General features: G+C 47.9%; 1 protein-coding gene across 4 annotated transcripts in view; it reads left to right on the forward strand.

Annotated features, from left to right (window-relative positions):
- The window catches only part of GGT1 (gamma-glutamyltransferase 1), a 417,662-nt gene that overhangs the window by 306,908 nt on the left and 88,706 nt on the right, over positions 1-22,048 (forward strand). For all 4 annotated transcript variants that reach the window (XM_069619870.1, XM_069619871.1, XM_069619872.1 and 1 more), the window contains one exon: positions 10,954-11,114. In XM_069619870.1, coding sequence (XP_069475971.1) covers positions 10,954-11,114 — 161 coding nt within the window. The remainder of the gene's footprint in view (positions 1-10,953; positions 11,115-22,048) is intronic.

The following is a 22,048-nucleotide window of genomic DNA, read 5'->3' on the forward strand; positions in this document are numbered from 1 at the left end:
TATTCTGTCGTAAAACTGCGGCTATATTGGAGGATATGTTCGATCTCCCGCCAGCGTTCACGCGACTCAAACACTTGCTAGGGGACATGGGTAAGGTTTCTTTTTTCACTCGTCGCTTCTTTAATATTGCATATGCCATAGCGAAGAAATACATACTTGGGCATTGCAAGTGCAAATATGCCCCTGGCAGCGAGGAGTGGCTTGGCGAACTGACATTCACTAACGAATAAGACGAGCGCTATGTGCTTATGACTGCATCTACTTGCAGACCCAAATACATATGGAATCCATTTAGAATATACTTAGCAGGTGCTCGGTCTGATGATGGGGTGGGGGGCTCGGTGGGGGGGGGACTTCGGAATGAACTGGACTGTAGAACATGTAATGTGAATATTTGCTTTGTAAAGATATGTCTCTTCTTGTAAATTGTGCTCCTGACGTGTGTTGTAATAAGAAAAACCATGGGCCTCACTACGAGTGTGCCGGTCCGGTAACAACAGTGCCGGTAAGCCTACTGGCACCATTGTTACCAGACCGGCACACTACGAGTCTGCCTGCCGGAGTCGCTGTGCCTGGCAGGTCTGCCCTCCTGGGCACAGCCACCACGCTAAGCAGACCGTAACGGATGCACCGGCACCGTTATTTACAGTGCCGGTGACTCTGTGTTCCCCATTCCCATTGAGCCCTATGGGACTCAAATGGGAATGGCGAATTACATTTACCGGCACCTGACTTCCCGTAATCCCCCGGTGATTCCAGCAAGCCAGGCACCAGTAAATATTGCAAGTCCGGCGGCAACCTGACGGTTTTACCGGCAAGGTTACCGCCGGACTTGTAATGAGGCCCAACGTATGGTTGAATATGCAGTGCTGTATCTGCCGCTTCTTGCATGTCTGTCTCCAAAATAAAGGTTTAAAAAAAAAAGAAAAAGAAATGCAGGGACATAAGAATGTTGAAAGGACGGACAGACAGAGGGTGACCCTCCCGCACAGTTCACCTGTGTGTCTGATAACACTGCATCCACAGTAGATTACATTTTCATGCTAGGGATTGATTTCAATAGTGGTAGGATTAAAAGTGGTGTATAGCTCTGAGATTGATCATTTCCCGCTCAGAGTTGTATGGGGTCCATAGCTAAGCCATCGGAGTAGCCAATGGGCATAAGCACCATTCATGTCAACCATGGGGGCAATAGGATTCCATAGGCCAAGAATAAGCTTTGCTCTGTTACTTCTGAGGTCGAAGATAATGGGACTCATTACACGGTAGGCGGTGGACCATGGTAAAATACCGGCACCGCCTTGGTGGAACGGGGAATTACCGCCCTATTCCAAGGTTGGCGGGGCGGTAATTCCCCCTTCCACCATTGCCCTTCCCCATTCCCATTTTTGCCCCATAGGGCATAATGGGAATGGGGAAGGTGCTAATTACGGTACCGCAAATTTGCGGTGCCGTAATTAGCACCAAGGTCCCTTAGCGGGTTGGTTTTTAACGCCTGCTAAAAGCAGGCGTTAAAGTACCAACCTGTTAAGGGACCTCGTAGTAAGGCGGTAAGGGTTAACGGTCACCAGTACCATTACCGGTGACCGTTAACCCTTACCGCCTACCGTGTAATGAGGCCCAATGTGTCTTCTGGGCTGCTCAGGTATTCTCCTCTAGAAGCCAGTGACTGCCAGAACCTCATGGCGGATTCTTTTTTTAAAATGTATGCTTTTGGCTAATTCAAGCCTTTTGCATTGCAAAACCTTTAGAATTTCAATTCATTACAATTTTACAGAAAAATTGAGCGTAAAAACGACCTTCCCACTCACAATACCTATAAAATTTAAAACCATAACAAAAAATGAATTCATAATTAATTCAATCAAAAATACCATTGGTCGTTATATACAAAGATAAAGCACTTAATTCCGAACCATAATCAAAAATTACACCAACATCGTTTTAGCGATAGTCCAAATATGGGAGGCCGCGGGTCCCACCATCAGTGCTTCTGCGAAATAGAGCATAGACCAGAACTGGTCATATTTGTATCCCCCACATTTTGTTGTGAATCGAGCCTAGGAGGTATCATATCGTTTTATTAGTCCAGGACTGCCAGCCAGAATGTCTGCTCGACTCCACGTCAGCCCCACGTATACGACAAATTCTCTTCTCTATGGATTCCTTGATCCATGCCCCTGTCACCTCACGTACTGGGAGAATATTCAACCTCAAATATAACACAAATTGGCGTAGAGGCAGACTACAATATTTAGTCAAAATAGCTGCAAGGTTTATGCCAGAGGAAACTCTACTTTGTGAACTCGGAATATCGTTTCCGCAGAGTCATTGCATCCAATGTCATTGTTCGATCCCAGAGCAATGAGCACTTTCTCAATTCAGACAAGAATACCACAGGTTGAGATATATCCTCTACCTGAAGACCGAGATCTGTTAAATAGCTGGTAACCAAGTTCATTGGGTCTCGATTGGCTGAATTGCAAGGTCTAAATTTACGATGCACCCCCAACACCTGTAGGAACAAGTTAGAGGTTACGCCAGACTCTCCCTCAGCAATGTTCATAAATAGTGTCATGCACCACGTCTTGCAGAGCGCAACACGCGAGGCAGGCCCAGCTCCATTCTTAGGGCTAAGACTTGGACTGAATCCGGAACCCCCACAATCGACCTCAATAGTTTTCCCTCGATTTCGTTTAGCCATTTAGTATTAATACCCAGCATAGTTTCCGTAACATAAAACAGTTTAGGGATGGCAGATTTGATGTAAAATTCAAGCAGCCTTCGATTTCTCCTCCCCTGGTTCTTATTAAGTTACGCAACACCTGCCACTTAACACACAAATTTATCAGACATAGGCCACCCAACTGTTGCAATAAATGGTATTCCTGGAAATGGCATCCCAAGTAGATGTAGTTATCAACTTGTTTCAGCTTGGTGCCTTCAAGCCACCAGTTGTGCCCAAGAGCCTTTTTTCCCCTTGCGTTGAACTTGCAAAATCTTTGGGCCTCATCACAAGTTGGGCAGTATCTCGGCTGTGATACCGCCTAACTGTAAGTGTTAGCGCCCGCCGGTCCCGCAGTATTACTGCCGGATTACAGGTTGGGCGTTAACAGTAAATCTCCATTCGATCCAATGGGGCATTTTTGGCCGTGAATACCACGTGTTCATACAGCCAGTGATAATACAGGGCGCTACATAGGATTTTCACCTCCAGAAAAAAGCTGATGTAGCACCCAACTCGTGATAGGGCCAGCCCATATATGCAGCGGTAATACGTCACCGCTGCATTTAAGGGCTACAGCCCAACTCGTCATGAGGCCCTTAGTCTTTTGTATATTGACTACCATGCTGTTTATTTTTGCATACTCCGCAAGGGCATTTATGGAATTTTGCAATCCCTGGGGGGTGTGATCTAATATTACAATATCATCCGCGCAACCCACCCAAAATATGGGTACGCTCCCCACTCGACTCGTAGCAGATAATTCCCACATTGGGCCAAGCATCTCCACATCTCCGCTATGTAGAGGTTGAATAACAGGGGTGCTAAAACGCACCCCGTTTCAATCCTCTATTTGTGGGTACCGGTACATAATACCCTCAAGGGAGGTTCGCATGGATACAGATGTGTCGGAGTACAGGAGGCGTGGAGGTACAACAGCTGTGGATTTATCAGCAAAATAGTGAGTATTCCACAAATGCTCGCGGTCGACAGAGTCAAATGCTGCAGAGTAGTCGACGAACAAATATAGAGCACCCCCTGAGTGCTTTGGTGTGCATCCGCAAACATTAACTGTAGTGCCCACACAGCTAGAACTGTAGAGCACCCTCTCCTGAAATCAAATTGTTTCGGCTGCAGAATAAGTTGCTTATCAGCCCACTCTTCCAACAGTTTTAGCAAAATGGTGGCAAACTTTTTACTACTTCAGTCTGGTATTGCTAGTAATCGGTAATTCCCTGGGTCGTTGTAAGGACCCTTTATATGCACTGGAATTAAAATATTTAGTCTTTAGCTTTCTTGGGATGTTGCCACCATCCAAACCTTCCACAAACATAATGTAAAGGACCTCTGCCCAAAACTGCAGGTTGGCTTTCAGCAGCGGAATTTGGCAAACCGTCTGGTCCTGGTGCTCAGGATGATTTTAATCCCAATATTGTTACGGATATGCTCGCACGGCTCATCTTTCCCTTATGCACGTCTCAAATTGTATTGGGTTGGTAGCCGGATCTTTTTTAGGCTCTCTGTCCCAATAGGTGGTGGTTAGGAATGCAGACCAGCTTTGTTCGCTAATCCTGCACAATTCTTTGGGAGATTTGCCACCTATATAGGCTCGATAGAGGGTCCAGAATTTCCGGAAGTGGTTGGTTTTGATGGGTTTTATACTGCGTCAGCCATAACTGCTGAACCCATTTGCATGCATTAGTAATGGCCGAACCCCAAACCCACACCCATAATGATAGGCTCACAACTTGTATCAAGTGTTGGCAATAAAAGGCCATAGGATTTTATTGTACAGATATGGGTTATGGCAATAACAATATCACATATCATGATGGTATCGTACTTTTGGGCACCGGGTCCTGAGGTTACCCCCTCGGACCCGGGCCGTCTTCTTGTGTGCCACGACTTGTTGTGGGAACCGTACAGTGCCTTGTACTTCTTTTTGTTCTTCTCCCCTTTTTGTAGGGTGGGCGGGTTCTGTGGTAAAGAAGCAAGAAGATTTGGAAGACACTGAGTAAACAGTGAACCTCCTGTTTGCTTGGGTCCCCGTTCAGGGTCCACAAACATATTGTGTTTACTCTGAGCATGCTGCTCTCGTTTATAGGACCCAGGGAGGCTCTGGGTCTTTGTTGTGTATGTGGTGGGGGCTGCTGTTGTCGCAGCCCCCGGCCGGATAGCCGACTGTCTGACCCCCTGTGGGGGCAGATCTTTTGAACCTGGGCCCTGCCTGACGGTTGTTTTCCTTATGGCGCTTAGCACCTTGCTGTTTGGAGGAAGGGTGCGATGACTGTTCGCACCTTACCCTTCTGTGGCTTTTGTGCTGCTGAGACTGCGTGTCTCCGTAGCTGGGGGGCGGCGGGAGAGGAGCAGGCGCGGGGAGGTAGGAGCTGCCCCTCTCCCAGCTGCCGATGGTAACAGCAGTTACCCTGCCTCGCTTGTGGGATGCCCATGCAGCATTGCCCAGTTCTTGTACCTAGTTCTTACAATGGCTGCCTTTTTCCAGGGTTACGTTTGTTTTGTTTCTAATGCTAGTCAGCTCACATCTTTTATCTTTTTTTCCTCTGATCTATCCCCGCATCAAAAGGCTTGGCCCCAACGCCATTCCTAAAATGGATACAACCAGGACTGTTTATACGGTACGATGTCCTTTTATCGCAGGATTTTTTTAATTTCTTTTTTCTACTGCAAATATTTTAATGAAAAAACCCATCAAATTTTTCAGGGGGGGGTTAGAACATTTATATATATGTGGTGTTCAGGGAATACATACAAAATTAAAGGGAATGTGGGGATTGGGGGGTACCCCACAAAAATGAAGGAAAAAAAACAATCCGATGGCGGTTTTCATTAAAAAATCTGCAGTAAAAAACCCAGCAAAAAATAAATCCTGCGATGAAATGACATGGAACCGTTTATACTAGGCCATATCATCCGCCCTAGGAATCGTAGTTGCCCATTACATTTAGCGTAGTATTCATGAGCCTTCCGGCCCATCTTATCTATATTCTCACATACTGTTTGTATGTTGGCATCATCCAATGAATTCGATTACCTTGAGTGGATGATTCAGCCCTACTCAGTAGGGGCATATGCCGAGTGTGCATATCCAACTCAAGAGTGAGCTTCAGCTCTGCATGATCGCTAACGCTTGTGGGGTTGATCGCGTACTCCCGTGATACGCCACACAATAGTATAGTGGTAAATATATAGTCCACATTGGACTGAGGCTCTCCTGCCTGCCTGGTGACTATATCTATTAAAGAAGATTAACCACTGGGCAAAGCATATTGCAGCAGATCGTCAACCCACAGGACCCCATGTTTAATTAACTCATGCGCATATAGCTCAGCCACTGCAGATGTTTTGTTAAGTGTGGATGGGTCACCCTCCAAGTGTTGAAGGTCCCTGTAAGTTAAACAATGCACGTTAAAGTCCCCTGCTACCGTTCTCCCCTCCCCCACCCGGATACAGCTTATTCCACTTCTCAATGGTATTATTAATACTCTTCCTTAATATATCAGTTACCTGTCCATCAGGGGGGGTCATAGATGTTAATAATCAGAGTATTTCCATTCTTCATGGGGAATTTGGGTATATAGACTGACATGCAATAGGGGGGTTTCCCATCAACTTTGTCCCTTTAGGCAGCCAATGAGAACTGTACCCCAATACAAAGGCCGCCTTTTGGGCGACCGATAAAGGCTTCTGTGTGAAAAATGTATAGCCATCCAATGTAATATCGGTACTGTGCCTTGTTTCTTGTAGTAGGAATACATCCACAGCAGTGAGGGCCATAATTCCCTCATTTTTAGAAGTAAAGGAATTGTAGCCTAGGGTAGTCTAAACTAGCAATGAGCAGTACCTAACAGTTTCCACAATTCAGAACTTACTGTCCTCCTGATAATTCTGACATACCACCATATCCCTATGTCCCAAGCTATGTACTTGCTCCGCTATATCTCTGCAGTCTATAATGCCATTAGGGTGATTAACTACCATGTTACCAACTTCCCCCCCTTTGGTTACTGATTTGAATCCATGGGTTCTCCCGCCAACCACCCTGGCTGATTTGGATCACATAACCCAAATTGCGTATAACCATGGATTCCAACAAAATCCTTTCATCTGCTGCCAAGGAAACAAAAGTCACACTCGCCCAGTTCGTATTGCTATGCATGGCGGGTAGCGCCACTGCTTCTATGTCACGAGATTGTCGGAATAGTGCCATTATGGGGATGCAGATGGGGAGCAGTGGTGGATCTAGGTCACCTGGCCTAAACCCCGCCCACCTGGTGCCTTCCTGGTTGCCGCTCTTTTCCCCCACTTAGCAAGCCCCGGCCACCTGGTGCCTTCCTGGTTGCAGCTCTTTTTCCCCACTTAGCAAGGCTGCCCACCTGGTGCCTTCGTGTTTGCCCCTCTTTTCCCCACTTAAGGAGCCCTTCAGCCTCTTTTCCTTTGCAGATGGGGGGAGCAGGTGCAAGTGGATCTAGGTCACCTGGCCTAAGCACCACCCACCTTCTTAGCCCTGCCTCTTCCTTCCTGCTCTTAACTCTTAGATGAAGGGTGTCTCTTGCCCGGGCATCTGAAGCAAAGGGCTGACGAAGAAAAGGGCAATTCCTTTTTGAACCTGTTCGGACCAGTAGGACCCAGGACCCGACCCCCTTCTCAGACAGCAGGTAAGCATGCACCAACATGTGTTTACTCCCTCTGTCCCCACAGGCCATCCCCACCCCTCTGGTCCCCCTGTGGTGTTCCCTTGTGCCCTCCCCTTCTCACAAACAGGTCTTGCCTGTTTTGCTTGATTCTTCTACCCTGCACCCCTTCCCCCCCCAAGCCTACTTCTGCAAGAGTCTGTCCTGTTACATTCTGGTTTCACCATCACTGTCTTGTGGCCAGTGCTGGCTTGACATTTATGGACTTCATTGATTCACGGTGCGTCACCCTTTCTCAACTCTCATGCTGGACTTACTTTGCATCTTGTACTCCTGGTGGCCTTGAATCATGCTGTTCCCATATTCATCTTGTATCCTGGCTTGCAACATTATGTGTTACTACTGACTTCTGCAATTGTATTCGTTCTCCCCTCTTGCTTCTTAACACTTTTTTGACTGCTTACTCTCTGTTCTCTCCTCCCCTCCCTTTCCCACTTTTCCTATCTCCTCCCCTCCTCCCCTTAATTTCTTCTATGCACTTACTCTCCCAGAATTGCCCCTGGACCTAGTATGATGGCAACCTTGTCTGTCTCCTGCCCTTACTTGTCCCCTCCCAGCACTATCTGAAATGTCATCAGGCCAAGTACGATAGTCGTTTGTTTTGTTCCTCCCCTCCCTTTCTGCACCCCTGCCCCTCACCATTTGTTTTTCTCCGGCTCTACCAGAAATGCTGTCAGGCCTAGTATGGTAGTCGCCTGCCTGTTTCCATTTCCTTCCCACTCTCCCCCTCCCTTCCTTATCTATGTCTTAGCTCTTGCACTATCTGAAATGTCGTCAGGGCGAGTATGATAGTTAATTTCACACCCTTACTGTAAGAATGTCATTGCATTTTCCCTTGTTCCCTCCCTTGCCTTGAAGTGCTTTGAAATACATTGTGTATGGGCGCTATATTAATAAACTTTCATTTCATATCATATATCATTTGATTCTTTGGATTCAGGAATGGACTTTCAACTGTCGGGATCCACTTCCTCGATCCTTACATTTCGTTCCCCTCCTGCCTTTGTGGGTGCTCAATCCTCATCACTCTGTCTTAGTTCAGGTTGAACACAAGTCCTCCCTGAGCTGGTGCTTTTCTCCCCTCCGAGGGTTGCTTGGTCAGGCCATGAATCAGATGGAGCCTAGGGTCCATGTCCATGTCCCCCACCCCAGATGCTAATACAAATGATACTTTATTGTAGTTTTCTAAATTGTATTTTTGTGTTAGTGAATTGATGTTGATTAGGGGATAAAACAAAAATTGCATTTGTATAGGTTTTTTTAGTAGATTGCTGAATCTATTTTTCTTGTATTAGGTACTTTAAGTGTGAAAGGTTTTTTCAAACCAATGCACAATTTTAATATAAATCCATGAGGATATCACTATAAAAATGAGAGTAGAGTTACTAGATGTAGCCCTATATACAGAGAGTTTGAACAGAGTGGTGCTCTAGCGCTGTTACTTTTAAATCTATATATTGCTGCTCTACACACTGCTCTGAGTGCAGGACATTCATTTCCCCATAAATTGGTTAATACTCATATTCAACATTTAGTCTATGCAGATAACCTAGTAATGCTTGATCTCATCCCTAGTGGCTTAAAGAGGACCTTAATGGCCATTAATGACTTCCCCTTTGTCCACAAATTAAGCATTAATTGTACTAAAACACACAAAATGTGGTTTACCAACAAACAAAACATTGTTCTTCCAAATGGTCTGTTGGCATATATCTCTTTGATATAGTGGGCAACTGCAAAGACCTTGGAGTCATTTTTTTTAATAGCCATATTGCATGAGAAGCCGATCCTGATATGACAGCTTTCAAAGGATATGTGGTCATTGCATCGAATGCCATTCCATCTAATGCCATTCCATTGAATTTTTCCCATCTAAAAAATGTGCATCAAATGCATGTTTTTGGGGGGGTGACGGGTTAATTTTTGTTCCAGAGGATTTTAAAGGGTAAAAAACGGGAGTTTAGCCCCCACCCCCAAAGAAAAGAAAAAAAATACATTTGATGCATATTTTTTTAGTTGGAAAAAAATTCGATGCAAATGCATTTAGTTACAAGGAATTCGATGCAATGACCATAAAGCCTTCAAAAGCTATACATGCTTTGGCTGCCATCGGTCAATTTAATATACTTTAAGAAGGGTACACTGGGCTCCATCCTATAGAAGCTTACGAACAGCAGGTAGCCGCAATGAACATCTGGGGGTCTGATGTTTGGGCATTCAATGGCGGTATATGGTTGATGTTACGTTAATTAGATTTCTAAAGCGCGGCTTACATCCGAAGGCATCATGACGCTGAAGAACAAAGGCTGACGGGCAGGGGCAGCTACAATAGTTCAAAACCGGAAGGATAGTTCAGGGGCAATGCACTTGCCTTGGAAGCAAGATGTGGAGCAACACATGTTCGATCCCCGGGTCTGCGTTTAGAAACCTCTCGGTATTTAGCGTGTTATAAATAACCAATTACAATAGATGGGCTTTAGCAGCCGACAGAATAGCAGGTGATCATCAATGGCTCCATGAGAAGGAGGCAGCTTAATTCCAAAGAACAGCCGCAGCTACAGAAAATCTTGTCTGCCAGTTCTAGTGCGGTGGACTCAAGGTGCTTGGATCAAAAGATCAGAACCGAATGAAGAAGACTGGGAGGGGGATAATGACGACATTTGTATTGTAGGTACTCGGCGCCCAGACCGTAGAAGGCATGGTGGACCAAGCAGAGTGATTTAATGGATGGCCTTCCTCTCGACACTTCAATTGAGTGGAGGCCATACTTGGCAAGACCTCATTAGCTGTACTGGCTGAGGGTCCAGGACTCAATTTGTTTTCGAAGATCCTGTTTATCACTGGATCCACTTTGTGGGCAGGACCTATGCAGCACACTTGGTAGAAAGCAGTCTTGATTTGGCCATGAACTTCTTGAGATTATAATTATTGGGGGGGGGGTATCAGGGATGGACCCAAAGGAGGCTAAAAGTAGGATATGGGCCACGTCTATGATGGTGGACGGAGGTGCCCATCGTTCTTATTTAGAAGGTTCACGGCGAAGTGGTGATTATTTGGAGTATGCCTGCCCTGCTGATTCTACACCTGCATAATTTAACAAGGGTTCCTTGCCCTAGGAAACATAGAAACCATGTGTTGATGTGATTTAACCAGTTTGAAAAAATGATAATGGGGGAGGTTGCTATGAAAACCCCCTAGGGCTAGCCACGCCACAACCTTCCAATGCAATTTACAGAATTACACTAATTCCATAACTGCAACTTATTTTAGTGATAATGAAATAACTGTTAGTTTTACTACATTGCCAAATTACATGTTTGACCACGGAATGCAGGATTTACCTCCAGCAAAGTTTCACACAGCAGGCGTGGATATGCAAATTCTGCATAGAGACGCCACGCCTTTACTCGGCGGGCACATGGTAATTGGATGCCATCCCTTCATAGGGTTAAAAGACGTGTTATTACCTGTTTTAATTGGCATATTGTTTGTTTGTCCTATATCGCTTTTTCTCAGTGAAGTCTTGTGCAATTCCCAAGGGAAGATCTTGAAGCTGGGGGAGATTGTCCGGTTTCCCAAACTGGCCCAGACTTTGGAGACCATCGCCACGGAGGGTGCGGAGGCATTTTACACGGGGTCGCTGGCCAAGCAGGTGGTGAAAGACATCCAGGATGCAGGTAAGCGGGGTGGTGATGCATGGGGGGTTAGTCATCAGGGCAAAATGGTGAGAATGCAAGTGGACGACAAGCGGAACGCAAGCCCCCCAGCCTAGCCCTTGGTTTGCGCTGTGGACTGCATAGAAATAGTAAGGATGTGCCATAACTCCCATTGAGTTCACAGTGGCAGGCCGTAGCTTGCCACCACTCTCTGCCATAACTCCCAATGAGTTCACAGTGGCAGGCCGTAGGTTGCCTTCACAGTGGCAGGCCGTAGCTTGCCACCACTCTCTGCCATAACTCCCAATGAGTTCACAGTGGCAGGCCGTAGCTTGCCTTCACAGTGGCAGGCCGTAGCTTGCCACCACTCTCTGCCATAACTCCCATTGAGTTCACAGTGGCAGGCCGTAGCTTGCCACCACTCTCTGCCATTACTCCCATTGAGTTCACAGTGGCAGGCCGTAGCTTGCCACCACTCTCTGCCATAACTCCCATTGAGTTCACAGTGGCAGGCCGTAGCTTGCCACCACTCTCTGCCATTACTCCCATTGAGTTCACAGTGGCAGGCCGTAGCTTGCCTTCAAAGTGGCAGGCCGTAGCTTGCCACCACTCTCTGCCATTACTCCCACTGAGTTCACAGTGGCAGGCCGTAGCTTGCCACCACTCTCTGCCATTACTCCCACTGAGTTCACAGTGGCAGGCCGTAGCTTGCCACGACTCTCTGCCATTACTCCCATTGAGTTCACAGTGGCAGGCCGTAGCTTGCCTTCAAAGTGGCAGGCCGTAGCTTGCCATCACTCTCTGCCATTACTCCCACTGAGTTCACAGTGGCAGGCCGTAGCTTGCCACCACTCTCTGCCATTACTCCCACTGAGTTCACAGTGGCAGGTCGTAGCTTGCCACATTGAGTTCACAATGGCAGGTAGTAGCGGGGGCAGCGTTTGATGCCAGGAGGGGCGGGTAATAGGGTGCCAGCGAGAGGCTGGGGGTACACTGGGCACCAGGAGGAATCAGAGGGTGCGGTCACACACCCCCGACCCGAATGCGGCATTTTACAACTTAAGATAGTGTTAATTATAATATGTGTTCATTTGAACTGTAACACTTAAAACCCTTTCTCCTGCAAACGTTACTTAAGTGTAGTGCCTTAACAGCCACTTTTAAGAGTTAGTCCTTCTTTTATGTTAGTTGTACTGTCCCGGTTTTTTACTTTTTGAATCTGGTCACCCTAGTCATACATGACCCAGCCATGATTTGCTCATCCCCTGGCACCTCTTTCAAAAGGCGCCGCAGGGTAATTTCAGAGCATTTAAAATCACATCCCGTTTGTGAATTCGAGGAGCAATTTTTAAATGAAATGCCCCATTATTTATGCAAATGCACAAAGGGGCAAAAAAGGGCGTCTGAATGAGGGCATCTAAGATGAGGCCCTTTGAGAATTGGGCTGATGGTGTTTTGGGCGCAAGTGAGGCGATGAGCTAGTCTTGAGAATCTGCCTGTTGAGTGTCTGCGCGCTCTCAGCGTCACCCGCTTAACGAGGAAGGGCTTCTGTACCCCACTGCAGGCGGCCACATCTACCCTGGTTACATTTGTCTATTTGAATCTGAGCACTCATAACATAACCACAAACATCGCAAAAAGCAACATAGTTATTATTATTATTATTATTGTGATATTTATTGAGCGTAGCCTTAGCTCCGAGAAGCAACGGAGCGCTTTACAGTTCACAAGCTATCTATGTATCTTGTTTTATAAATAATTGAAATAATGTTCTTGTGTGTCCTTTGCAGAGATACTTAAAAGTCACGGATATACAAACTACTGTATTAATCTTGCAGTAATGGCTAAAACGGACATCCTTTGGTATCTGCCAGCAGGTCGGCCTGGCTGTATTTACCTCATGTGGTATTCTTGGGGAACTCATCATCACGCAATTACTGCCTGATTGAGATTTAATACATCCCAAAAAAACCTCCAACTTTTACCTCTACCCAAGAGGTGGAGATAGAAATTCTAAAAATGTAACCCTCTCCTGTAATGAAGGGTACCCCAAAGGCACCCCATTACTGCTGCAAATAAAAGTATGCCCGGGACTCCCAGATTGGGTGAAAAAGTGTCTCTGTCCAATACACCCATTCTCACACATTTGCTAACATATTGGCCCTCATTACGAGTTCGGCGGCAGCCATGACGCTATTGGCGGCATGGCTGCCGCCGAAATCGCGTCCGTGTCCTCAGAATGAGGAATAACCGGGCCATTCCGAGTTCGGGAGGCCCGGTAATTCCTCCCTCCAAGGACCCGGACCCGGTCCTTCCCCATTCCCATTTCAGCCCCCATAGGGCTGAATGGGAATGGGAGAGGGAGCAAACAACGGGCCATTCCGAGTTGGCCCGTTGTTTGCTCCCTCTTCCCCTTGCGGGACCCGGTAAGCACGGCTGGTTTGACCAGGCGTTGCTTTCTGGGTCCCGCGAGGGGACCTCGTAATGAGGCGGTACGGGGTAAACGGCGCCGGCACCTTTTACGGTGCCGTTTACTCCGTACCGCCAGGGTCGTAATGAGGCCCATTGTGTTGAGATTAAAATATTTGGCTAGATCTCTCTTTTTAGCCCGTAAATGGTAATTCCAATGACACATATCACCATTATTTTCGCCCCAAAATATCTGATAGAGCCATGTGAGATGCTGTTGATCATTTCACCACTGTTTCACCACTGTGTGTTTCCTTGTCACTCATGGAGACTCCTTGTCATTCCCCTGGGCCTGCATGTGCACATTCTGCCCACAATGCATGCGGCAGGCTTGATCTGTAGTTTACAGTAGGTTCACATGCGCTTACAGACCATTGGTGGACCCGAGGTTACAACCCTTGACTGGGAGGGGAGCAGCCTGTGGAGCGGTGGATTCGATCCTCCCCACCAATGATTTCATATTATTGTCTCCCCTTTGTTACCTGTTAGATTAATTATTTTTGCATGCAAAGTAAACAGCCGTTTGCTTCTTAATTAACTATCAATAGATTATTGTCCAAGAAAACCTGCAACCAACCATTGCATGTCATCACTGCAAAAGAAATGTGATAGAAATGCGTCTCCTGCCCCTCAGACCTTTAACTAGATATAAAATAAGACCTCCATTATAATGAATGCATTTTTTCCAGGTACAAACATTACATATACAATATGTTCCTTAAAAACTGTCCCGCACCTGGTAGTCAAGGGGAACTGGGTGAGGCCTAAATCGTACTTTTAAGTAGTACCCCGTCCAATCCCTCAGAATCATCCAAAGTTTAGAGGGGAACTGGCAAATTCAGGCCTCCAATCCTCCAGCTAAAGTATGTTATTGTATTGAGATTTATAACGTGCACTGCTGCCATTTTCATGGTCTTCCGATGCTCTGGTTGATCTGAATAGGAAGGAGGTTTAGTTAGGGTTATGGGGAGTGGGAGCGCAAGAGCCCTTCTTCTGTGCTGTTGGTAGCTTCAATTTAGAAAATCAGTCACTGTGTGTTGGGTTTGCTTCTACGTGGCATGGGTCTGGTGTTTTGGGTGTGAGAGTCTGCATGGGATTATTTTGTGTGTTTGTGGTGTTGTGTTTGTGACATAGGGCCTCATCACAATTTGTTGGGTAATCGGTTGCAATTACTGCCGAGTGGAAAGGGCGTTACCACCGACTTGTTTGGCGGTATTAGGTTTGCATCACAACCTGGCATGAATGCGCCCGACTCTGGCGGTAACGATATTAGTGTCTGTCAGAAACTGCGACGAAATAAGGGCTTCTGCTGAAAAAACAGTGCTAATAGTTCATGTCCTCGCCGGAACGGGAACCACGGCAGAGTCCATTTTGAAAAACACAATCCATTAAATATCTCCACTTTCTGCGGTCATCCGGCCATGGGAAGAAGCCAGAATGTCCCAGGAGAGGATCAGAGGCAAGGTGGCAGAATATCACCTGCACAAACCAAAATGTAGTGAGGGGGAGCTTGTGGTCCTCAAAGATGAGGTCATTGCCCACTGTGACAAACTTTATTGCAGTCAGCAGATGAAGACCACTGGACAGCGCAGGACAGCACCTGGCATGTCATCAGCCAGAAGGTGACAGCAGTTGCAAGTGTACCCCGTGATAGAGAGGACTGCCGCAAGCGTGGAATGACCTGAGTGTCAGGGTGCAAGGACGGCTGTCCCAACAACGCCATGAGTCCCTGGCAACTGGAGGAGGCACTGTGGAGCCACTGGTACTCGCTGCCTGGGAGGAAAAGTGCAGTACAACGCTGGACGTAGAAGGGATAGAGGGAGTCTGCAGTGCGGAGTCAGGTGCGCGCAGCCAGGAGTTTGGAGGTGGGTCAACCCCCCCCACACAAATGACAGCCCAGCATAAATGCCCAAGTTGACAGGGACACATGTCTGCATACCCAGATGCTGGGCATGCCAACATGGTGGAGTGACGGGATGGCACATCAGACACCCTGCACAGCAGCCATAGGTCAGGTCGCCAAGGGCACCCCTGAGCATCACAGTAGCGTGAAGGTGTGGAAAGTGACCAAACGAAATGCCATGTGCACCACATCCTTACTGGTGTACTATGTGCCAGTGGGATAGAGGTGCATGAGCGACCAAAACACTGTGCAGCAGTCACACCAGCATGTTGCGGCCCCAGTTGGCCTGCCCCATGTTGGCATTGCAGACAAGCCACAGGGAAGTACATGTCCCCCACACCAACATGTGCTCAGCCTGCAAATCACTGTGTTACACAGTGCAGCGTTGATGGATGCACAGTAGGGCCCAATAGAGCCATGCCAGTGCCATGGGCTAAGCAACCACTCACACCATGTGGGTGCCACCCGAGGAGGGTATGTGAGTGCATGAAGGACCACAAGCATTCATGCCAGTCGTCAGCTGCCCCAGCGTGGACACCGTGCCCTCCCCACACACTGGCCAAAGATCAACTGCCCATGTGTCACAATCTCATCTCTACAAGTAACCCCATGATGCAGAGCCCACATGCAATCTCCCCTGACCAACCATGCCCATTTGCCCATATGTGTCGGGTCCCACTCTGTACTGTAGCAAATGTGTGTCACATGCCAACACACGTGGGGGAACCATACCTGACAACATTTCCTATGTCCACTACAGGCACTCATGAATTGCCAGAGGCATCAGAGGAGGCGGCCCATCTGAGAGCGGCGCATCCAGGCCCTCAAGGTCTGCCACCACCCCGCAAAGGCCCAGTCAGGCTACACTGTGGCAGATATCCCACTGTTTAACACCGCAACACAGCAGGGCCAAGCCAACACCCACACCACAGGCCACCAGGAGCAGCGCAAGGCACACTGCAGCCGCAGCTGGAGGCACACACACAAGGGGACACCAGCCCTGTGTCACCGCTTGCAGAAGGGCCACAGACCACGGAGAGCCCTCCACACCACCAAGAAGGTGCAATGCCAACAAAACCTGGGGACAGCCTCCATCCCTTCCACTTCAACACCACCCACAGAGGGGTCACAACAGGGCACTCTGAGGTGTCAGTCACAGTGCCTTATATGCCCCAAACTCACCAAGGGCTGGCAGGGGGCTGGGGGGCACGGTTGTAAAGGACTCTGAGAAACTATTTGCCATGAGTGGCCATGCTGGGGAGTTGGTGGTGGGAGGGGGAGAGGGGATAGTGTGTTGGGGAGTTGGTGATGGGAGCAGGTATAATGTGATGGGGAGTTGGTGGTGGGAGGGGGCATAGTGCGATGGGGAGTTGGTGGTGGGAGGGGAGGCAGATGGTTGGGACAATTAATTACATCAAAACCGTTAAACTTCATCAATGCGAGGACATTCCTGACTGTGTCATTGTTGTGTTTATTGATAGAGGCGAGTGTCACACAGTTGTGCATTGCTTGTGCCATGTTAAAGTCTCAGATGAAATTGTCTATCAGTCCCTGGCGGGCCAATCTCCCATCCCTCACATCATCTCTAGTAATGCATGCATTTGTCTCTGCCACAGGCACTGCATCCTCATACTCTGGGGTGGCATGTCCACCTCAGGGGGTAGTGGACATTCCTCTTCAGGCAGATATTGTGCCGCATGGCACACACAAGCACAATTCTACCCACTTTCTCTGCAGCATAAATCATGGCTCCCCCTCTACGGTCGAGGCAACAGAAACGTACCTTCAGGAGGCCGAAGGTAGGCTCGATGCGCACACAGGTCCTGCTTTGAGCGTGGTTGTAGGTAATATCCTGCAGTGTTTGTGGATCACACACACGGGTCATTAGCCAGGGCAGCTGTGGGTATCTGGAATAACCTGCATGGGGGAGGCACAGGCATGAGTCACGGTGTAAGATGTGGGGGTGGGCTTACACAATATCAGGGCAATGGACAACTTGCAATTTGTCTATTCTATGTCTGTGGATGTCTCTCATATCATGCATTGTTTCAGCTTCACATGCACCCTGTTCCCTTGCAGCATATGTCATATGAGGTGTATGTCGGTGACATGTGCAGCTGACATGGTGGTGTCATGTGGAAGTGTATTTCCACTGTGCATGTGGCATGCTGGGTTTCCCATGGTCCGTTGGGTCACCATTGTGGGCTGGGCACACATGCGTGCATGGCTGTGGTACTGGCAGGGTTGTTGTGTGAGGCGATGTGACCATTTGTCACCATTGCTTTGCAGTGGAGTGCATGTTGCATTGTGGTACCTGTAGTTATGTTGATGTTTATAGTTGCTACTGTATGTGTACATCAGCTTCTCCATGCAGGAAGTCTGACATGTGCATGCTCCCTAGCCTGTACTTTGACATTGGTGCAGGTGGTGGTCAAGTACGCATTCAGTTGCCATGCCATCCTTTGTGTAGTTATTTGCATCCCCTCCCCCCCATTTGGGCATGTGCTTCACAGTACATGTGTGCTGGCTTTTCTACTCACCCACTATCCAGGTCCGTTGTCATCTGTGCCTCTCCATGGATCCTGGCAGTGTGCTGTTCCGTAGGACAATGGCATCATGGGTGGAACCAGGGTAGCGGACACAACAGTGGGTGATGTACAGGTTGGGTTTACCGGTCACATGCACATTCAGGGAATGGCAGTTCTTGCGGTTACGGAACACTGCTTTGTGGGCCTTGGGGGGGCCACAAGTGCAACATGGGTACAGTCCTGTCCAGGGTTGCAATCACATTTGGCATTTGGGCAGCGGGACCTGGGATGGGGTGGTAGGCAGTCAGAAGTGGCATTGCACTTGTTGCAGGAGGGCTTCAAGCACCTGGCCCAAAACCACGCAGAATGTGGGCTGTGCCATGCTGAGCATCATGGCCACTCAGTGCTGGAAGGTGCCATGTCCGAGGAATTGTAGGACCGGCAGTAGCTTCAGCAGTGGGGGCACACCTGTCCGGATGTTGATCCTGCTCCCTATGTCGTCCTGTATTGTGACAAGCAGCTCTGTTATGGTCTACCTGTTGAGGCGGTACAGGGTTACCAACTGGCTGTCGGTGAGGGTCCAAGGAGAGAGCCTAACCCTGGGGATCGGTGCACACCTTGCCTGGGCTCTCCTCCTCTCCCCTACCCCCTGTGCCCTGGCCTGGTTGTCCTGCCTCTCTACCTCCAGCCGCAACATGAGCAGCTGCCTGTCCCAGCTCACAGTGGCTAGTGACAGCATGGTGTTGGAGACAGTGTTTGGAGTAGGATTGTGCCTTATGTATCCCTCTGGGGTGGATTGGTATCACTTGTGGCTTAATTCAGGCACCTGTGTTCATTTGCTTCCAGCTGGAGTTAACTGCACTGTGTTTCCAGAGATATTAGCGCTGGTTTTCGGCACTCATACCGCCGAACATGGACTTGTGATGAGGCTGTCTTCGCGCCTTGTGTGGCCGGCTGTAATAGCGCTGGCTGGTTTTACAGTCGGCGGTATTTGCACCGGCTCATGATCCGGCAGAGTGGTAATGGAGGCGCTAATTCCGTTTCCGCCACTTTTAAGGGTTACCGCCGGACTTGTGATGAGGCCCATAGTGTGTTATGAATGAGTGTGATGACGGCGGGGGTGTCCAGTTTGCTGTGTGATTTCAAGTTGATGCTATGGTGAAGGTATGTGTGTTTGTATTTGTTGGTTAAGTGTTGTGTTTGTAGGGAAATTGAAGGTTTTGGTAGGGTTAGTAACAAAATGAAGCTTCTGTTGGTTAACATGACCAAAACTAGGTCCCCTCTTGGGGTCCAGTTCTGTTTTCTGCGGCTCTTAGACGCTGTCCATTAATAATAATAAAAATAATAATAATAATAATATTAAGTCTTTGTGAATCAAGCATGTTGTTTCTAGTGGCTCCAGTTCAGTATCTCTGCCAATCTCTTAACTTTAATGTCTTTTCTGCCTGCCCTTATCCTTATGATATACACACTATACATTAGGGTATTAGGTATGGGGCCTGTTGGCATGTATGTGGCGTGTGGTAATGTGATAGGAGGTTGTTTCTATTGGCTCTTGTACTGTAACTCTGGCAATCTCTTGATTCCATTTCTGTCTTAGCCATTACCGCCCACTGTGCACCACTGCAGAGAAGGCGCATGCCCAAATGCTGCTCATCTGCCCCTGCCACATCAACCTTGAAAAGTGCTTGGCACTTGAGTTTCCCAAACCTACAGGAATGCCTGGCGTGAATAGTGTTAATCAATGCCTTTATTAATTTATTTCTTTTATTTATTTTTGCATTTATTTACAGTGCACATAACCCGTAGGTATCTAGGCGCTAGTTTCATTGTGGAAGGGCAGGGTACTTATAACGCGCTCTTTTTTTTTTCCTTCTAAGCGCGGGTCTAGGATTCGGACCTGTGTTTGCTCAGCGTGGTCTTGCTTCCAAGACCTGTGCGTTGCCACTGAGCTATCCTCCCGTCCCTCAATGTGAACCCCCATCACATGACATTGCCGGACAGGTGTCTTGGTTCACACCAAAGGCTCTACCTAGAGTTCTGGCACAGCTGCAGTATTGGGGTTATTAAGTGTATTCTGCGTCCGCTTTGCGTGTCAAGTACAAAGCAATAGATGCACAGAAGTGTCTTAATCGACACAAAAACCCAGTACCTTTTGTGGCACATGAAAAGGTAATGATCTTGCCTGATGGAACACCTGACGTGACAATGGCCCTTGCAGTGCTTAAAACCAAGGGGAAGATTCCAAGTGCCGCCATTACGTAGGTCCAAGTCTGAATGCAGCATTTACCAAGATCTGATCTGTTAGATGGGCTGGTTTCTAAATGAAGACCTAAAGGCAGATCATGCCACTCAAACTGCTGTAGTGCATGATACAGTTGTTGCAATGGCACATAGTTTAGCCCACTTGCCGACCTGCACATCCGGCGAAAGCATGTTTGCCGATGAAAACTACCTACCATGAAAAGAATATACCCTGAAAATGAGACGATCTCCAAAGTCCAAGAAGTTTCAGTGCCTTTGAGGAAGAGCGAGGTCCTCTTCATCAGCGAGGGCAGGTCACTGTGCATCTTCTGTGTGAGGTGGAGTTTGACATGGGGAAAAAGTACTGTATGTCTGTGTTCTTTACACAGTGTGTTTGATTATCCATCAAGAATAACACCTTGCAAGTCATCCTCATTTTGAAGGATGTCGCCTGCTTTTGTATCCTTTCCTTTCTCCAAATAAGCAACTTGCCTTTCCGTGGAATCACCCAACCAGCAAACCTTTTATATACCTTCCCAAAGATTGTACCTTCATTGACTAAATTGGGACCACCATTAACCCCTCCCGAAACCATTTGACTTCACGCTCTTTTCTTCTCTCACTATGAGTATGCTGCCAACTGGAAGGTTGTGTCCATCACACTAGTAGGCTGTATGTTGTTTCCCATAGTGTCAACATTTCTGCATCTTCCCACCTGTGCCAGACCCCTAGACCTCCTACCTGAAAAAGCCTGCAAGGAGGCATTGCAGACTAAGCCACTGGGTGACACCAAAGGGATGGAAAGGAATCACAACTGCCAGCCTCTGAACTCTATGATGGAGCAGAGGTCCAGGAAGGCCAGGTGGTGCAGCATGAAGCAGCATTGTAAGGGCACTCCACTTCAAATACAGAACATGGACTTATGGGTGCCCGCAAAAGAGCCAAGCTCCTGAAGGACCACCCTGCCGCTAAATGTAAAGTAGGCTCCATGAACTGTGCATCCAGAAGCAGCACTTGGCACTTGTACCTGTTAAAGAATACTGGGTTCCTGTTAAGAGGCTGTAAATGGGGTCAACGGGAGCTGGCTGCAAGGGTCAAGGAGCAGGGCGAAAGACAGGGGGCACTGACAGGGGTCACTTCTTATGACATCCACTGTATCATTGAGGAAGAACTAGAGAAGGAACAAACGACAATCTCTACTCCAGCATAATTTCTCTATGGGGCACTATCACTATCTCTCTCACGATCTCTACTCCAGCATGCCATATCTCTCTGGGATACTATCTCTCTCATGACCTCTACTCCAGCATGCCATATCTCTCTGGGACACTATTGCTATATCTCTCATTACCTCTAATCCAGCATTTCATATCTCTCTGGGACACTATCTCTCTCATGACCTCTACTCTAGCATTCCATATCTCTCTGGGACACTATCTCTCTCATGACCTCTACTCCAGCATAATATCTCTCTGGGGCACTATCACTATCTCTCTCATGATCTCTACTCCAGCATGCCACATCTCTCTGGGACACTAACACTATCTCTCTCATGACCTCTACGCCAGCATAATATCTCTCTGGGGCACTATCGCTATCTCTCTCATGACCTCTACGCCAGCATAATTTCTCTATGGGGCACTATCACTATCTCTCTCACGACCTCTACTCCAGCATTCAATAGCTCTCTGGGACACTATCTCTCTCATGACCTCTACTCCAGCATTGCATATCTCTCTGGGACACTATCGCTATCTCTCTCACGACCTCTAATTCAGCATTGCATATCTCTCTGGGACACTATCTCTCTC

This window comes from Ambystoma mexicanum, chromosome 10, assembly GCF_040938575.1.
Source record: "Ambystoma mexicanum isolate Mex_15411 chromosome 10, UKY_AmexF1_1, whole genome shotgun sequence".
In the NCBI taxonomy this organism is placed as follows: Eukaryota; Metazoa; Chordata; class Amphibia; order Caudata; family Ambystomatidae; genus Ambystoma; species Ambystoma mexicanum.